We start from the raw sequence: 17,512 nt of genomic DNA, 5'->3' as shown, positions 1-17,512 counted from the left end.
AATAGACCTCTCTGCTGAGTCATACTTGTTATTAATCTCTGTCTCTCTTCCACAGCATGTCCTTAATCCTGTCTTCCTTCTCTCACCCCAACTGGTCGCAGCAGATGGCCGCCCCTCCCTGAGCCTGGTTCTGCTGGAGGTTTCTTCCTGTTAAAAGGGAGTTTTTCCTTCCCACTGTCGCCAAAGTGCTTGCTCATAGGGGGTCATATGATTGTTGGGTTTTTTTTCTCTGTATGTATTATTGTTACCTTACAATATAAAGCGCCTTGAGGCGACTGTTGTTATGATTTGGCGCTATATAAATAAAATTGAATTGAATTGAACTGAATAAATGAATCTATTATTTTGAAAGCTTCTATCATTTTTACAGCCAGAAAGATGGATAAACCAGGGGATGGCTTTTGACTAATGACTTGTCAATTACAAGTTTTTTTTAGATAGCTGTTCTTTATTCTGAGCTTAAACCTCTAAAAGATAAACAGCGAGACAGTTTACATTTTCTCTTTAAGTCTGATCTTTTGTCATATAATGATGAATAAAACGTTCTCTTTTTGTAGTTTTAAGAAAATGACATTTTAATTTTGGTGTTATTTTAATCTTAGTCGGTTTGGAGTGACTGAGAACATCTGCACACATCTGTCACACATACCACATGCGCTGCGTCCCTGCTTATGTTTGCTTATGTAAACCCTACCCTCATAAATTTGCACCAGCTACATTATATAAGGTCCCCTGTACGAGTGCAAATATGTATTGCAGAACACAGATTGATAAAACCTTATCATCCTCAAAGTTCATTTACATGCATTGAAATAGAAACACACATAAATTTAGCAACCTCTTTCAAACGAGTTTGACCCAGCTGTCCTTGTGTTACCGTCACGTGTGTCGTGTATGGCGCCTCTGTGCTCACATTAGACACAGAAGGAAAAAAAATGTGTTTGTCTTTGTAATAAGAAAGGACTTTCTCTGAACATACTGGACGCATCATGTGACGTTTAGACTGGATAAGAGAGGCAAAGAGGGTGAGATGAAGCAAATGGGGTGGACGCTGCATGGACTGTGACTCCCTCTCCCGCCCTCACTGCTCTCCCTCTCCAGGGATCAGGCCCTGACTATATAACAGAGAGCCGAGCCCTCCTGAAATTCCCTAAGTCAGGCTCACTTGAAAAGACTTATAGGTTCCAGATTCACTTCTTCTCACTTCTGGAAGTTGGCAGGGGTGCTTGAGACCTCCACAAAGTCTTGGAAATCAGGGAGGCCACCAGGTTGAGGCTGAGCAACGTAGCCAAAGAGAAAGAAAGGACAAGAAAAGCAAAGAATCTCCGTAGACTTACCAGCAAACACTGGAAAGATGCAGAAGACAGGCTTCTTCACCCAAAAGAAAGCAGCAGCAGCACTGTGCATTGTCCTGTTAATGGTGGCTCAACAGGTGAGTGGAGTAAATTTAGTAATAACCACAGATATGGTGTTAAATTTACCCTCTGTCATCAGGAAACACCCATAACCTGATTATGACTATAATTGTAATCCTGGGCAACATGTAACTTTTGTTTTTATTCGATTGTTTTTCCAAGTGAGGAAAAACAAATCAGCTTAAAGTCCAATTTGCCTTTCTTTAAAGGATAGAGTGATAAGTTTGTTAGACTATGGTTACATTAATAACCCTCTAATGTATTTATCTGTTATAAGTCTACCAGCAGCATCTTTCACTTCCATTAGTTTTGGATCTAAACCCTTTTTGTGAAAGCCTGCTTTGAATTTTCCCACTTTTCACATCAGGCATGATTTTACCTGTCAATGATACAAGATATGGGATACCACTGACATTTCACCATGTCTTGTCTAAACTCATATTTTCCTCTGTGGAGTGTCCATAGTTAAGAACTAAAGTGTAACTAAAAGGGTTTTCTCCCCTGCTGGTTGTGTTTGATCCTCTCTTTCTCTTGCTTCTGCCTTATTTGACTTCCTGTCAGAAAAAAAAAAGAGTTTTTCCTCCCCATGGTCACCAACACCAATGTCTTCAGTGTTCATATGAAGTCACTGAGTCACTAAATAGTTGATGAAGCTTATGTCTTCGCAGTGCTTTGAGTCAGAATACACTGGACTACATCAGCATCAGTCATCAGTGTGGTTCCCTTTAATGAAGATGTGTATACCTTTCTGTCCCATCTGTACTCCAGGTGTGTGCAGGTCCTTTGGTTTCACAGGATCAGTCCAGCTTCCTCCAGAGTGCAGATCTAAGGGGGTCAGATGTCGTCCACGCTCCGAGGAGGATAGCCCGGATGACCCCACTGTGGCGGATCATGAACAGTAAACCCTTCGGAGCATACTGCCAAAACAACTATGAATGCTCCACGGGCCTCTGCAGGTAACTGTGCTGGCAAAAGTGCAAAATAACCAGGCTGTGTAACAGAAGAAACTCAGATGTTAATGTAGAAAGAAAAAAGGAAAAGTGGAGATTTTTGTTAAGTTCAAAAAATCCACTGGGCTGGTAAATCCTGCAAAGCGAAACAGATCTTTTCTATGGCAGCTTGTGTCTGCCACTCAATATATTTGTATTTTTTTCCTCAAAATTTCAAAATGTTATTTTTAATAACATGAACACTTAAATACACCTGATTGGAAATTTTGGCAGAAATAAGCTTTCATACTTTGTTAACATCTGCTTGTGTTTTGTTTCAGGGCAGGACACTGCTCCACGATGAACCGTTCGGCATCGCAGCCGGTGAACTATTAGACGTCCGAGGACACAACCAGTATGTTCATCCTGATGGGTTCTGATAACTGGGAGATCAGCTTACCCAGGCTTCTTCTTCTTCTCCTTCTTTTACTTCTTTATTTTAAATCAGAATTTGTATTTATTTTCCAGTAAAATTATATCTAAACAATTTTTTAAATGCACACTACTGCCCCATCTGATGCATTTCAAATTGGGAGTTGTCAGGCTTTTCAAACCTTAAGCATTTGATGACAGTTTAACCACACAGAAAGTTGTATTTCTGCAACTATTGAGCTTTTTTTTGTTATTATCTCTGTGTCCTACTAGTTACCCTGGCCTTGAACTTATCCAACAGCTGATATAACGGCGCTCGATAACAGCGTTTCATTTAAAACCCGTTCCTTCAGAAATATCATAAAACAGTGAAACATTTTTAAAGGACATTTGTAATTCTGTAACTGTTTCCACATTTTTATGACTGAGATGTAATTGGTCGTGTTTTCTAGGGTGTGATAAACTCAGATTTTTAATGATACAACTTTATCAGAAGTAAATGTAACAAGGAGCTGTGCAGCAATGCCTTCTACAAACTCCTCACCCTTACTTTTATTTAATACTCGCAGTCATAATTTCTGTCCCCTCAATAATTGGACCAGCCTAGTTTAGTCCAAGGTTAAATTAAAAGGTAAAATGTAAATGAAGGATAAACCAATAGAGAACAAATGACGTGGAGCTGACCTTTGGCCTTTGATCACTACTTACTGTTGGGCGTTTTACATAAAGCAAAGTTTTAGAAATCTTAAAAATATGAATGAATATGAATATGGATGAAGTTGCGGAAATGGCATAAAAGGTGATGGTATAAAAACTGAGAAGAGGTGGAGTAATGTCGTTATGGATTTAAGATAAAAGTTATTTAAAGTACACTCAGGTTCTTGACAAAAGGTTCAAACACAGTTGGATTAACTAACAGTATCTGTAATGCTGATTCTGGTATTTTATTTATTTTATCTTTTTTTAAAATGTCAAAATGTGCCCATTTTCATTTACTATTTTAAACTCAGTTTAGGATATTTCACTTTTTTGTTTTGTCCCATAACTGTTTGGGGTTTTTTGTTTTGTTTTGCTTTTTTTTTTTTTTTTTTTTTAAAAAGAAAGATTTAAAGCAGGAATGTTATGACATCTACATGCTCAAACAATCTTAAATCTGCAAAGTCTCAAAGTTGAGCTACCGGATGGGCTGAGTGTACAAATACCGGGAACAGATTCCTCACTATGAGCTGCACAGCCTTGTTTTTTATTTGCACATCTATGAAATCCTGAAATTTAAGAGCCGGTTGCAGCTTTAGCTTCAACTCACCTGCAGTTTACTTCATGCACACAGCAGGTGCTTGCTGATATTTTGTACACTCAGGTTGCACTTTTAAACCCAAATTATCTTTGTACTGTGTATTGCTTACTGTACTGTTTTACTTGCATCTGAAGGGCCGGAGATGAAGTGAAATAAAAGCATCGGACAAAAGAATCAGTGACTCAAACGTGTCTTCTCATATACCTTTCACCTGGGACATAATGTGGACAAAGCTGACATTTGAATCCAAGGTAAACAAATGAATCCGCTGCCAGCGTTCAAAAGTCAAACAGCTGCTGGTGCACAGATATTCAGTCTTTCACAACGAGAGAAGCCAGCCAAGCGTGTGAGTGGGTGTAGGAGACAAGTTGTGTTCATTTAAGAGGAATGACGCCTCCTGAAGGAGTTTTCCACATCTTAAGAAAATCATCAGAAATGTCTGTTTGCATGTTTGTCTGCACATTGCTGCTGAATTCACTGACAAGAAGACAGAATTTTTCCAATATTCCAGCTTTCAGTTTAAGTTTGTAACAGAAGAGGAGCCAAGAGGAAAGAAGGCAAAAATGGGTCCAAATTCATGCAGACGTACTTTATTTTTTTATTTAATTTTCAATTTAAAAAAATAAAAAATTATAATATATATATATATATATACAAAAAAATTTTTTTTAGTAAGTTAATGTAAATAATAAGAAGAAAAATGAACAAGTAAACACTCCTTTAACAAGGATTGCCTTACCTTTTCAGACATTTTGTTTGACCTTTACTGTATCGATAGGAGTTAAGAAGGGAAGGAGCAACTAAGTGCTGATAATACACTTGATTAAGCATTTGTCAGAAAGTCTGAGCACCTCTATAAAAATCAGAACTTCTGGAAGTTTCCTCGCCTGGAACATTCAAGTGTGTTTTAATACCATGATGCAATTTCCCAAACTGTGCAACATCTCGGACTCTACAGGCTTCAGTTAGTTAAAAGTTAAAGTTCATGACAGTATTGTTAGAAAAAGATTGAACAAGTATGATTTGTGTAGAAGGGTTGCGAGGAGAAAGCCTCTTCTCTCTAAACAAGGCAACAAGGTTCAAGTTTACAAAACTGCATCTGAACAAATCCAAAGACTTCTGAAACAATGTCATTTAAATGATGATGGCTGTAGCTCAGGTGGTGGAACAGGTCGCCTATATAGCGATTTATATAGCGCTTTTCAAGGCACCCAAAGCGCTTTACAATGCCATTATTCATTCACTCTCGCATTCACACACTGGTGGAGAAGCTACAAGTTACGGTTGTAGCCACAGCTGCCCTGGGGCAGACTGACAGAAGCGAGGCTGCCATATCGCGCCATCGGCCCCTCTGGCCAACACCAGTAGGCGGTAGGGTAAAGTGTCTTGCCCAAGGACACAACGAGCCACGGTCGCCTACTAATCGGAAGGTTGGTGGTTTGATCCTTGTCTGCTCCCGTCTGCAAGCCAAATATCCTTGGGCAAGATACTAACCCCAAGTTACTCTCCGATTCATCCATTGGAATATAAATGGGTGAAATCTGTGTAAACCGCCTTGACTGCTCAGAGTAGAAAAGCACCATATAAGAACCATGATACCAAAGTATTCTAGAGTCAAATGTGAGGCCATCTGTCTGACAACGTCCCAAGCAAATCTACAACAGGATGGCTGAAAAAGAAAAGACAGTGGTGCAATGTCCAGTGCAAAGTCCAGACATCAACCTGTGCATTAACAAATGTCCACACACCTCAATGTGCAGAAGCAATGCTGTAAAGAAGAGTGAGACAAAACTTCTCCAAAGGTGAGAGACTGAAGAAGTCATGCAGAAAACGATGGCAATGCTAAAAAGTGGTTCTACAAGCTACTGAATAAAGCGGCATATTCAGCTTTTGTCACAGGACTGTATAAAAGATGGATGTAGGTACCGTGACATCATCCACTGGGTTGGGAAGTCTGAAACTAAAGAAAAGCAATTTGTCAATCACAGGTTTTTACCCTGGATAATCCTCCTATTAGACTCTAAAAACAACCAAAATTTACAAGATGGACTTCATGCTTTGAGAACGTCATGAAACAAGTGAATAAATCAACCAGGCAGAGGTCTACTCAGGGTCAGCAACCGAGACGCTTGCATTTCAAAAAAGTGTGGAGAGTGGAAACCCAGCGTTGACTTTGTCCATCTTTGTCCATGACTGATGTTCATTGTGTTGGAGTGTTGGCCATATAGAGTGCAGTATGAGCCATAAAATTGTGCTCACTGGTGTGATTAAATCCTATAATTGGGTATGTTTGTTGATAGGAAGCAATACTGCCAGAATACGACATCTGAGTTGTTTTAGAAACAGACTCCATCAAACAGATTGCTGGCACATGAGTGTAACACTTACAGCTGAAATGTATTCATGTTTTTGGCAAACAATGAAGAACAAGAGAATTTATCACCAAGTATTGGCATCAAGTTTTTTCAAATCACATCTGGTTTCGCTGTGTTTAATTAATCACATAATTCAGCGAGCAAGCTGAACAGATGACTAAGATGGAGAAAAGAAAAAAAAGTGGTTTACATGAAATAGAAACTTTTGCTGACCATAATTTGCTTAACCACAGAGACAGATTCATGCCTGGCATCGGACAAGTGATCGGTCTGCACGTGTCTAGAGACAATGTTCAGGCTTGCGAGTCCCTGCTTATCCTTGTCCGTTTGCTTTCCACATACATGTAACCAGCCACATTTTGAACTGTAAACACCATGTTTTTTTTTTGTTTTTTTTAAAGTTAACATACTTAATTTATCTGATTGAATATTTTCTCTTTTGAGGCAGTTTTATTTCAGGTAAAAAAAACAAAAACAAAACAAGATCCTGTGCTTAAACCATTTATAACTCTTCTCAAATGAACTAAACCTTTCAGCAGAATTTGAAGAAATTACATCAGTGATGTCTGTGGTTTCTAATTCACTACATTCACTCACCTGATACCTTTTTTTGGGTATACCTTATTAGTATTTGGTTGGATGCCCCTTTTTGCTTTAATTCTTGGTGACACCGATTCATTAAGGTACTGAAACTCAGAGATTTTGGTCCATATTGAAAGGACAGTATCGCAGAGATTTGCTGGCTGGACATCCACGATGTGAATCTTTGGTCTCACCACATCCCAAATGTGCCCGGTGACTGTGGAGGCCATTTGAGTACAGAACTTGAAACTAGTTTGAGATTATCTGAGTTTTGTGACACTGTGTTATCCTGCTGGAAGCATCTATCAGGAGGTGGTCATGGACATGGTCAGCAACAATACTTGGGCTATGGTGTTGAAAAGATGCTAAGGAGCCATAAATATTCCACCACCACAAGCAGTTCTGCATTTGGCTAGGGTCAGTGTCACTACTGGTAGCATGAGGCAATATATGGACCCTACAGTGGGTGCACAGATAGTCCAACTCCTTGACGATGGCACATCAACACATGCCTTTGCCAGTGTCTCCCAGCAAACTGAGGAGCATGGAGGAGATTCCAGGAGACAGACAGGTACTCTAGGAGAGCTGGACAATGTCAAAGAAAGTACTTAACCCATCAGCAGGACCAGTATCTGCTCCATTGTGCAAGGAGGAACAGGGTAAGTACTGCAGAGCTACAAAATGACCTCCAGCAGGACACGCGTGTGAATGTTTTTGATTGTTTGGTCAGAAACACGAGTTCATGAGGGTGGCCTGAGGGCTCGGTGTCCTCTTGCGGGCCCTGACCTCACTGCCGGTCAACGTGGAGATCAATCTGCCACTGAGTACATTACGTTTGAGTCCATCCGACGGTGCCAGGTTGCACCTCAGACTGTCCAGGAGCGCGGTGACGTCCTGGTCCAGATCTGGGAGAATCCCCCATGACACCAGCTGTCATCTCAGGAGCATTCCCTGACATTGTCAGGCGTGCAAATAGGCATGTTGACCCTACAAGCTACTGAGTACCCCTAATTACATTTAATAAGAATGGACTAAGCCTGCCTCATTTTTCACTTTGATTTTTGAGGTGTCTTTGAATTCAGCCCTCACAGCTTGGTTATTTAATTGCCATTAAACTTTTTGGCATCCTTTCAATTTCAACACTTCCTTACTGCGTCCCTGTTCCTTTATTTTTTAGTTTGAGTAGCATATTTATATATATGAAGTTAAACCAACAAACAGGCCTGAAAGTTCAGGCAACTGTAAGATGGAGAGAGCACTTTGAAAAGTTTAAAAAGACCTACTCAGTAACATGACTGATTAAAAACACTCATAACTGATTTGGATTATTTTATTACAGAATTAGTTTCAAAAACAAAAAACAGTCAACCACCGGCTTGCTCATCGATACTCATTCTGATACGATCGGCTGCAGTTCACGTGGAGTGGCTGGAACGCCACAAAATGACTGACGTCAGCTGATTACTGGACATTTAAACAGGAGGCACGATCAGGTATGTTCTTCAATAACCTTAATAATTTATTCCAAATTTGCCGTCAATATCGTAAACAATGAACCATCGAAGAGCCAACAGACAAAATGTGTTCAAGTTTAACTGCAATTAATCTAAAAACAGAAACAAAATTACAGTTTCAGCAATCAGATGAGAAGATTAAGGCAAAGAAACGCATTAATACACTACATGCTGAAGAAAACGTTCTGAGAAATTAATTCAATTCATTTATAGCTTTAAATAAAACAGCACTCCTGAAGTTTCAGTCACACAAACTTCTAGACTCAAAATACAACCATGTTAAGGCATCACGGCCTCTTTAAGACACCTACCTACAGGAGCTTACTTCAATTAACGGTTTAGACCTAAAAAAATAAATACTACTTTTTTTGTTTGCTTTCCATTTGTAATACACCGTACAAGCACACAGGACTGGAGGTATACGAAGACGGGTGAGTCTTAGAGGTTGAGCGACCAGGTGAGGTAATAAATTAGGAAACGTTAGAAGATTAATTTGAAATTTACGAACTTCATGTTTAAGTTACACAGGAGGTCTAATGTTTAAGGTAGTAATGAGCGCAAGAAAAAAAGAAGGGAAAACTGTATTTTCTGACCATGTTGATTATAGCTGGGATACATTTACATTCATTTCCACAGTGAATTAGCATATTTGGCTCATTTTTCCCATAAATAGATGAAAAAATGAGCAGGGGATGGAAATGATCTGCTTTAACTCGTTCCCCCTTTGAGAACTACTACGGATAACCCTCGTTCCTCTTGTCTAAACTTAGTTTCTGTCATATTTCAGGCCTGCCTTCAGAACAAAATGACTGGGTGTGCATCAGAAGGTAGTGGGTAGCTTACTAGAGCTACCTCTGGAAAACCAAATGTGTATTAATCCGCAGCTGAAAATAGTTCCCAACAAAAAGATGCATTATTTACCATAGTTTTAGTAACATTTGCTAATAACTACTGTGCTATGATAGTTTAGGAAATGTATTTAAATATCTGGCCAATGTTTATTTTGCATTAACACTGAAAGTTTAAGTACGGTGCACAAATTTAAAGCTCATGAAACAAGACGAAGAAATCCAATTTTGAACTAGTGGATGATGTGAATTTATACTAGTTAAAATACTTCAGCTCTGCCAAGGGGTTAATCAAAATTGCTGATTTCAAATTTCACTTTTACTCTTCCTCCTCTTAACGTTTGCCATTAGAAGTGAATATCTGTGGATTTCCATCACAGCTTTTTTCAGGTGAGTAACATGAGGCATTTGAACGCACTGCCAGACCTAAAGTAGGGAATAAACACAGGAAGTCGCCACCCTGAAAAGAGAAGCAGACGAGGCTAGCTAACGTGGCTGCTACAGTTTGTGCAGCATTCTGTTGCTTCGGTACCAGCAATGGTTGAAGACGACGAATCTTCACGTAAAACTTACAAATGCATCAGCTGATCTATCATCTGCATTAACACACGTGTGGTGACATCACGAAGCGAGGCTGTTACGTTAGTTTATGTAGTAAAAAAAAACAAAAAACAAAGAAAAAACAAAAGAAAAACCAACTAACTGTTGCACCATCTCGTCTTCTCACTGTACGGCACACGAGCCGCTGGGCAGGAAGTCCTGCACGTACACCGCCACAGCCTTTGTGAGGTAGGTCATGCTCCCGAAGAGGCCGCTGGGGGCGCTGTCATACAGCAGCCTGCATATTCCTGTGGACGGATCCCTCTCCAGGATGTGCTCCTCTGCTCCAAGGTCCCTCTGCAGAACAACGGAAGAAGAACAACCTGCTTTAGCTGATGACAGGGATACGGACGCTGGAAGTTTAGAGCGACTGCTGACCTGGTCCTTGTCGAACATGTCGTTGGCCAGGTGGACGATCTTCTCCACATGGATTATAGAGCCGATGCTCTCGATGTCCACGTCAGCCAACATGGTGAGGACCAAGATGGCCTCCACCAGCAGCTGTCGGTACTCAGGCTGAGGGACTCTGTTCAGGACAGTCTCCACATGGACAGAGAACTTTATCTCCCCTGGGGTCATCTGGAGAAGGTGGAAGGTTATAGTTTTTATTTTATGCGTAGTTTGTAAAATTATTTGGTTTTAAGGTTTTTCTGTTTAGTTTTTAAGTTTGGTTTCAGTTAGTTGGATAATTTCAGTTCTCTTTGTTTTTTAATTTTAGTTTTTATTACTGTAAAATATTGGATCAAACGTTTCGTTTTTATTCCTGGTTAACCAGGATGTTTTTTTTACACCTAGTTTTAGTTTTGAATTTAATTTTAATGATCTTTGTGAGTAGATGAACAATAGATATGTCTGTAAAGAGTTTCTTTAAACGTTACAGATAAAAAAGGTGATTTTTTTTGCATTTATGCATAGTTTAAAACCTCTAAATAGCTATCAATGGAACAAAAAATTACAACTTTAAATGATAAAATCGTAGAAACAATCTTAATTACTAGTAAATAATAGAAAAGAGGTTTTTGCTTTTGGCTGTTTGACTGTGGCTGACCTGACTGACAACGCTGCAGACTGATGAAAGTTTTACTTACCTCTTCTTCTTCTTACTTCCCCCTCAAAATGTAAGTAGGCTAACTACAACGAGACTCACATGTACAAGTAAAATGAACCAAAAATAAGCTAAAACTAAATATTTTCAAACTTAAACAAGAGAAAAAAAATATTTCAACATGGCATATATTTTTGGTTTTCGTAAGTGGTCACAATATACAGGAGCGATAACCCTGATGCAAATATACAAAGCACTAAATGCAGCTTCTCCTCACTTATTTTTATTATTAATACTATTTTTTTTATGTTGTTTTAAATTTATCATTTAAAGTTAAAGTTTTTGTTTGTTTTGTTCTATTCACAACTTTATGAAGGTTTTAAACTAAAGCGTAAATATAAAAGAAAAAAAAATCACCTTTTTTAACTGTAAAGTTTAAATAAACTCTGAATTGTGAAGGTGACTAATATTTTAACAGTCGTTAAGATTTATTAGAACTAAAATAAAAACTAAAACTAGGTGTGAAAAAACATTCGTTTCCAGATTTCAAGAGAATTCATTGTGCAACATCATTCAAATGTTTGCTGATCAAAGCATTAGTGTCTTAACAAAACGACACAATATATGACTCAGTATCGGTAAAAATCAGGATTAAATAGAGTCAAGGTTTTTCATGCAAAGTGTAGTAGCAGTAAAAAAAATGAAGGATTTTTAGGAATTTTATGTAATTTGGCAAATATCCCAGATTTTTCCCAAATACCCAATGTAGCATTTAAATGATAAGAAGACAGGTTTAAAAAAAATAGAAGATACTAAAGCAGTAAAATTTCTCTCTCAGTTTCATGTGAAGTGTGTAATCAGACATCACCTCTCTGGTGGTTGAAGATGGAAGAACAAAGCCCTCTATGGACAGTCCGTGGCACTGCAAGAAGCACATCAGTATCACCACAACTACCACACAAGTCCAAGTGTGACAGAAACATTTGGTTCATCTCGTCTTGTCACTTTACATTAAAGATGTTTTAAATTTAACCACATGAAGACTCACAACAGGAAACAATAATTATACGACAGGTTTAAAATGTAGAATGAAAATGTTTACTAATTAATCCAAGAAGTGAATAACATTAAAAAACACACTCATGAGTAAATATACATCTGAGTCATAACTCACCTTCTGCAGGATCTTCCAGACTTTCTGGTAAAAGCCGACGGGCACTCGGTTCAGCGCCCCGTCCAGACGCCTCCTACGCAGCCACTGGCCGTGTCTGGTATCCTTAGCAACCGGAATCTTGTCCGGGATGTCGAAGGATTCCATGGACGGCAGCCGGAACCTCTGAACAGATGGGAAGAGAAAAGCGGAGTCACTCACTGTAACTGCGTTTATTCTGGAAGAACAGCGCCCTCTTCTTGTTTTGAGGCACAATGACACCAGCAGACTGCTAATCCACATCTGATGCAGTGGCTCATGTTAGAGGGCCACTAAAGGAAAACAAAAGAAAAAAAAACAAACAAAAACACCAAGTAAAAACAAAAAGCAGGAGAATAAGGCAAAACTTTACCCCAGACTCGATGCTTTCTACGTCCGGTGACTGCATGCCCTGAGAGGCAGAGAATAAAACATAAAAGAGGAGAAAGGAAAAAGAAAGCAAACAAACAAACAAACAAACAAAAAAAAAACTGACATGAAAATAATTCTGAAGAATTAAGGATCGGTAAAAAGCCAGCAAGCATGAATAAAACCAGGGCGTCAAGTGGGAGAAATTCTGTTAGAAAACCACGAATCACAGCACAGCCCCACCCAATCTGCATCATACTGTAACAGCTGGTTAAAGATCGGCGAGATCTTACACACGAGACGGACCTGTGGGCTCCAAATATTTGAGGTTTTACAGAGTCGACCACTGTGACATTTTCCTACAAAGCTTACTAAAAATAATTCAGCTTAATTAACATAACTTTTATTTTTCTTGTTTTAAATGGGAGTAAAATTAAATTTACAGCCAACTCTGATTGGTCAGAGAAGCATTGGTTAATAATAATAATCATAATTATTGATTAATCAACAATAATTATTACTGATGAACAATTATTGGCAAATCAGTATCTGAAGCTGTGGTTAGCTGCTTAGATGATTACAATTGCAATGCAGTTTACTTGTTGAGCAGCCACACATTAGAGTGTTAATCACTCAAACCACCCTGAATGCTCAGTTATCAGACTTTAATGTCGTTATCACCGTCACCTTCAGGGTGGACGTCACAGATTGGTCGAGCTGAAAGGAAGAGAAGATCACAGATGGAGGCTTTAATTTAACTTCTGCCGAAACGTTTTCCATTCAGATTCCATGAGAGACGGGTCGAATCACCGACACCACCACCACCATCATTACCCCCCATAAGAGTGTGGCTGGTATCGTTTTCACCCTGTGAGTCTGATTGGGTTTTTAAGCATTACGGTAGGAATTGACTTGATCACACGGGGACAGAGGTTGCTAACTTTGTATCATAGTATAATTCCAGGTGTAGTTGAGCTCAAAGTAAAGGTTGAGTTTTAAGATGGGCATGGCCTGATCAGAGTAAAGGATTCAATATAACAGACTCACACAGCTGTGAGCGATACAGCCACGGAAGTTCAGGTTTGTAGTCAACATGACGACAATGATAATAACCAGCCAAGGTTTGATTCAGTATGATCAGAAACAACCTACAGTTCACACTTCATTTGAATGAATTGTGAACTGAAAATTACAATTTAAAATTGAAATTTCAGCATCTAAATCTTCCTCACACTTTCTTTATCATCGTCACCTCAACTGAGTCGGTCAAAGACACCCTGCGGTCTGTCTGTAATAGACAAAAACACATTAAACAAAGGCCAGTTTTTAAATCTGCAACCCCAGCTTGCTCTTCCACAGCAAAGCCAAAAGCACATTCAAATCTTCCTCCTCAATACCAATGAAATCATCATCATCATCACTTCCTCAACTGGATCTGTCAAAGACAGCCCGGGTTCCTGGGTTAAAGATAGAAACATACGAGCAGAATTACAGCGGCTGCCTGAACCATCACAGCTTCTTGTTCCAGAGCTTTCAACTGTCTCTCACAGTCTTTATCCTCCGGGAGCGTTTACACAGTGTTTAAATCAACTTTAAATACAAATACATGGAGGGTCAGTGAATTTAGGGTAGTTGAGTGATATAATTTAGGCTAACATAATACAGTGACATTGCAAATCTCATCTACAGATTAAGGATGAGAATTAATAAAAGTTTGTGATAAGGGTCATTCTGTGAGGTTAACACCTGCTGGTGGTTTAAATGACCATTTAGCAAACTTCTGATGCAAAGAAGGGTGAATGTGATCAAACAGGAAGAAGTCACCCAAAATGGACACAATTATAGCAGGTGACTCAGGGGACCCGATCCACAGATCAATAGTTTGGATCATTTTATTACCAAAAAGTTCTGGTGTAACAAGTTTGCAGTACACACCCTCAGTTTTAAAGCATCTACATTAAAGAATAGTGATATCAAACTCATCTCCCCTCATGGGTTAACTGCAGCCCCATCTGAACTCATGCGCAGCCCAACCACTGAAACCATTTCATTACAAAGTCTATTTAAAGTTTATTTCTACTCTTTTTTTATGGGGTCCCCATGATTCCTTTTTTTGTTTTATGAGATGCTCTATAGTGGGAAATTAAAAAAAAAAAACTCTCTCTCTCACGATCTCTCTCTCGCGATCTCTCTCTCACGATCTCTCTCTCGCGATCTCTCTCTCGCGATCTCTCTCTCGCGATCTCTCTCTCGCGATCTCTCTCTCGCGATATCTCTCTCTCTCTCTCGCGATATCTCTCTCTCTCTCTCGCGATATCTCTCTCTCTCTCTCGCGATATCTCTCTCTCTCTCTCGCGATATCTCTCTCTCTCTCTCGCGATATCTCTCTCTCTCTCTCGCGATATCTCTCTCTCTCTCTCGCGATATCTCTCTCTCTCTCTCGCGATATCTCTCTCTCTCTCTCGCGATATCTCTCTCTCTCTCTCGCGATATCTCTCTCTCTCTCTCGCGATATCTCTCTCTCTCTCTCGCGATATCTCTCTCTCTCTCTCGATATAAACACACACACACACACACACAGTACTTTATATATTATAATTTATATTTTATTATGAATATAGTATATATGTATATATATATATATAGTACTTTAATTTAAATTATTTATATTGTTGTACTTTAATATATTTTGATGGGAAGTGTATTTTATCAGGTAAAATAGACCCAACTTTAGTAATAGCCTATAAAGTTTGCAGTTAAATGACTGATGTATTTTAGGTAATCTTAAGGAAAATAATGCATGTTCAAAAAATAAAATGACATTCATCAAGACTGGTGTCATTATGTGTACACTACAATTTAAGATTCATGGTGGAAAATCATAATTTTTGTTTAACCCAAAAAAACAAAACAAAATAGCCATAAGTTTCTTTTGACTTAAGGATGTTTTGTTAGCTACTCTCCAACATATGTTGACAAAACTCATCTAAAGCCTTGGACGGTCATCATGATGAAGTCTGAGGAACGCAGCTGAAAGCTCTGGAGCAAATAAGCAGGCCTTGAGTTTTACAAATGAACAGCCTCCCTAGTGGAATGATCGATCTGTTGATCTGATCGATCGGTGATGTTTACACGGAAGGTGAATTAACAGCTACAGGTAAAAAAATAAAAATAAAACAACTAATGAACAGATGTCATCACTGTAATAGGCAATATTCTTTCATGTGATCATCACCTTAAATGTGTCCATCATGGATAACCTGCGATCCACCTGCAACACAAGGACCAGGTCGTGAATGAACGACTGAGCTGTTTTAACAGACATAATGATTCAAATTGATCGATAGTCTCGATCTTAAAGCCGACAATTTTCCATCAACAAGCCACCGCTCTCCTTCAGCACATGCTTTCAGCTCTCTATGAATTACTTCATGTCCCACCAGCACCCTCTTCCAGGTGAATTAGCACCTCATTTAAATCATTAACATCACCTTGCTCAGATCCGTCAAAGACAACCTTTGCTCCAGCTGCAAAAACACAAAAGTCAAGTTTGCCAAAAAGCTCAACAATTTCAAAATAAGAGCCTCTCCTGCCTCCATCTCCATCTCTGTTTAATGGGCTGCTGAGTTTACTCGTTTGATGACAGTCAAATGTTAAAGTTGACACTGTGTGTGTGTCTGAAGAAGCACTTTAAGATGAGCTTCCTATGTGGAGCAAGGTAACTGTACCCTCACAGTCATGGCATCCTACCATTTTCATGTCGCTCTTCAGTTTGCTGATGCCGGCTCTCTCGCTTTTAGTGGCTCCCACATTCCCGAGATGATGGATCGAGATGGCAGGACTGACGCCGGCATCCATCTCCCGAACTGTGTGAAGGATTGAGGAAGAAGAAACAAACAGGACAGGCACAGAGGGGAAAATAAATGGGAGTAAAGGTCAAACGGTGAACGTGTGGATTTTTGTTTAAAATGAAGTCTGGAAAACGGATTAGGACAGCACACGGGCAAATACGCCCATGATGACCAAGCAACTAAAATATATATATATAAACATTAACAATGATATCAATAACAGGAATAAACAATCTAGAGAGGTCTTCTCTAGCAGTTAGTGGATCATCATGTGTGCAATGTTACAGTTTATCTGTGGAAATATGAGGCCTGTCAGTGGCTTACTTATTAAAAACTGTTGCCCACCCTTCTTCCACAGCATAATGAAACAGATTACTTTGGCTACACTCTTGTTAAAAGATTTCTCTTTTCATGTAACGACTGCCCCACCCAATCAGAAAGCTTCACCGTCATTGCAGATGAAGCAGCAGTGACTGCGTCAGAGTTGCAGCATATGACTGGTTCTCGTGTTACATGAGGTAAGAGGACTCACCACTGCGCTGCACTCCGAACTCCTTCCCGCTGAGGATGTGATGGAGCAAGTTCTTCAGTTCAGACGGACTCAGACTCATCAGGGTCTCTGTGGCCTCCTCTCCTGTTTTCACAAACGCAAAGACAAACATGACAGCTGAAGCCCGTACTATTAAAGATTACTGTCGAGCTTTAAGTCAGAGTTTCCCTTCACGTGAAACCGACTCTAATCTGTCTAAATCACCATGGTAACTTATGCTGAACACATAACTTGGTTAATACATTACAACAAAAACCTTGAAGATAAAGTTTAAAAGAGTGAAAGAAGACTTCATTAGGATTTCATTTTCCACACATTTCTTTTCTTAACCTTACATCAAACCAAAGAAACTTTTTGGAGGGAAAGCCAAGGAAAACATTTTACGATTGGAGGCAATATTTCACATTTAACTCGCATCAACAAATGAAGCAGTTTAATAAAATCTGTGACTGTGTTTACAGAATTTTGATGATGCACTGCTTGGATACATTTGGGGTGTTTTTTTATATGTGCTTT

At 39.2% G+C, this 17,512-nt stretch overlaps 2 protein-coding genes across 7 annotated transcripts in view; one reads left to right on the top strand and one right to left on the bottom strand.

The window, feature by feature from the left end:
• The first annotated feature begins 1,055 nt into the window (after positions 1–1,055).
• On the top strand, positions 1,056–3,859 carry leap2 (liver-expressed antimicrobial peptide 2). Its single transcript, XM_087835400.1, has 3 exons — positions 1,056–1,432; positions 2,184–2,371; positions 2,686–3,859. The coding sequence occupies exons 1-3, from the start codon at positions 1,355–1,357 to the stop codon at positions 2,738–2,740; spliced, it is 321 nt and encodes a 106-aa protein (XP_087691526.1). The 5' UTR covers positions 1,056–1,354; the 3' UTR covers positions 2,741–3,859.
• Positions 3,860–8,346: 4,487 nt separating this feature from the next.
• Positions 8,347–17,512, bottom strand: part of phka1a (phosphorylase kinase, alpha 1a (muscle)) — a 34,590-nt gene continuing 25,424 nt past the window's right edge. For 2 of the 6 annotated variants that reach the window (XM_087835375.1, XM_087835389.1), the window contains exons 25-32: positions 16,979–17,080; positions 16,346–16,461; positions 13,283–13,312; positions 12,600–12,638; positions 12,212–12,373; positions 11,906–11,959; positions 10,371–10,571; positions 8,347–10,289 (exon numbers count right to left, since the gene is read on the bottom strand). In XM_087835375.1, the coding sequence (XP_087691501.1) occupies positions 10,116–10,289; positions 10,371–10,571; positions 11,906–11,959; positions 12,212–12,373; positions 12,600–12,638; positions 13,283–13,312; positions 16,346–16,461; positions 16,979–17,080 (878 nt within the window). In that variant the 3' untranslated portion in view covers positions 8,347–10,115. Of the gene's footprint in view, positions 10,290–10,370; positions 10,572–11,905; positions 11,960–12,211; positions 12,374–12,599; positions 12,639–13,282; positions 13,313–13,847; positions 13,884–15,830; positions 15,867–16,086; positions 16,123–16,345; positions 16,462–16,978; positions 17,081–17,512 lie in introns of all 6 variants that reach the window. The other 4 variants (XM_087835399.1, XM_087835394.1, XM_087835377.1 and 1 more) reach the window with 4 other exon arrangements.

This window comes from Neolamprologus brichardi, chromosome 3 (genome assembly GCF_056152115.1).
Source record: "Neolamprologus brichardi isolate AB-2024 chromosome 3, ASM5615211v1, whole genome shotgun sequence".
Taxonomy (NCBI): domain Eukaryota; kingdom Metazoa; phylum Chordata; class Actinopteri; order Cichliformes; family Cichlidae; genus Neolamprologus; species Neolamprologus brichardi.
The sequence above is the reverse complement of the archived record's forward strand: the minus strand, read 5'-3'. Positions and strand labels throughout refer to the sequence as shown.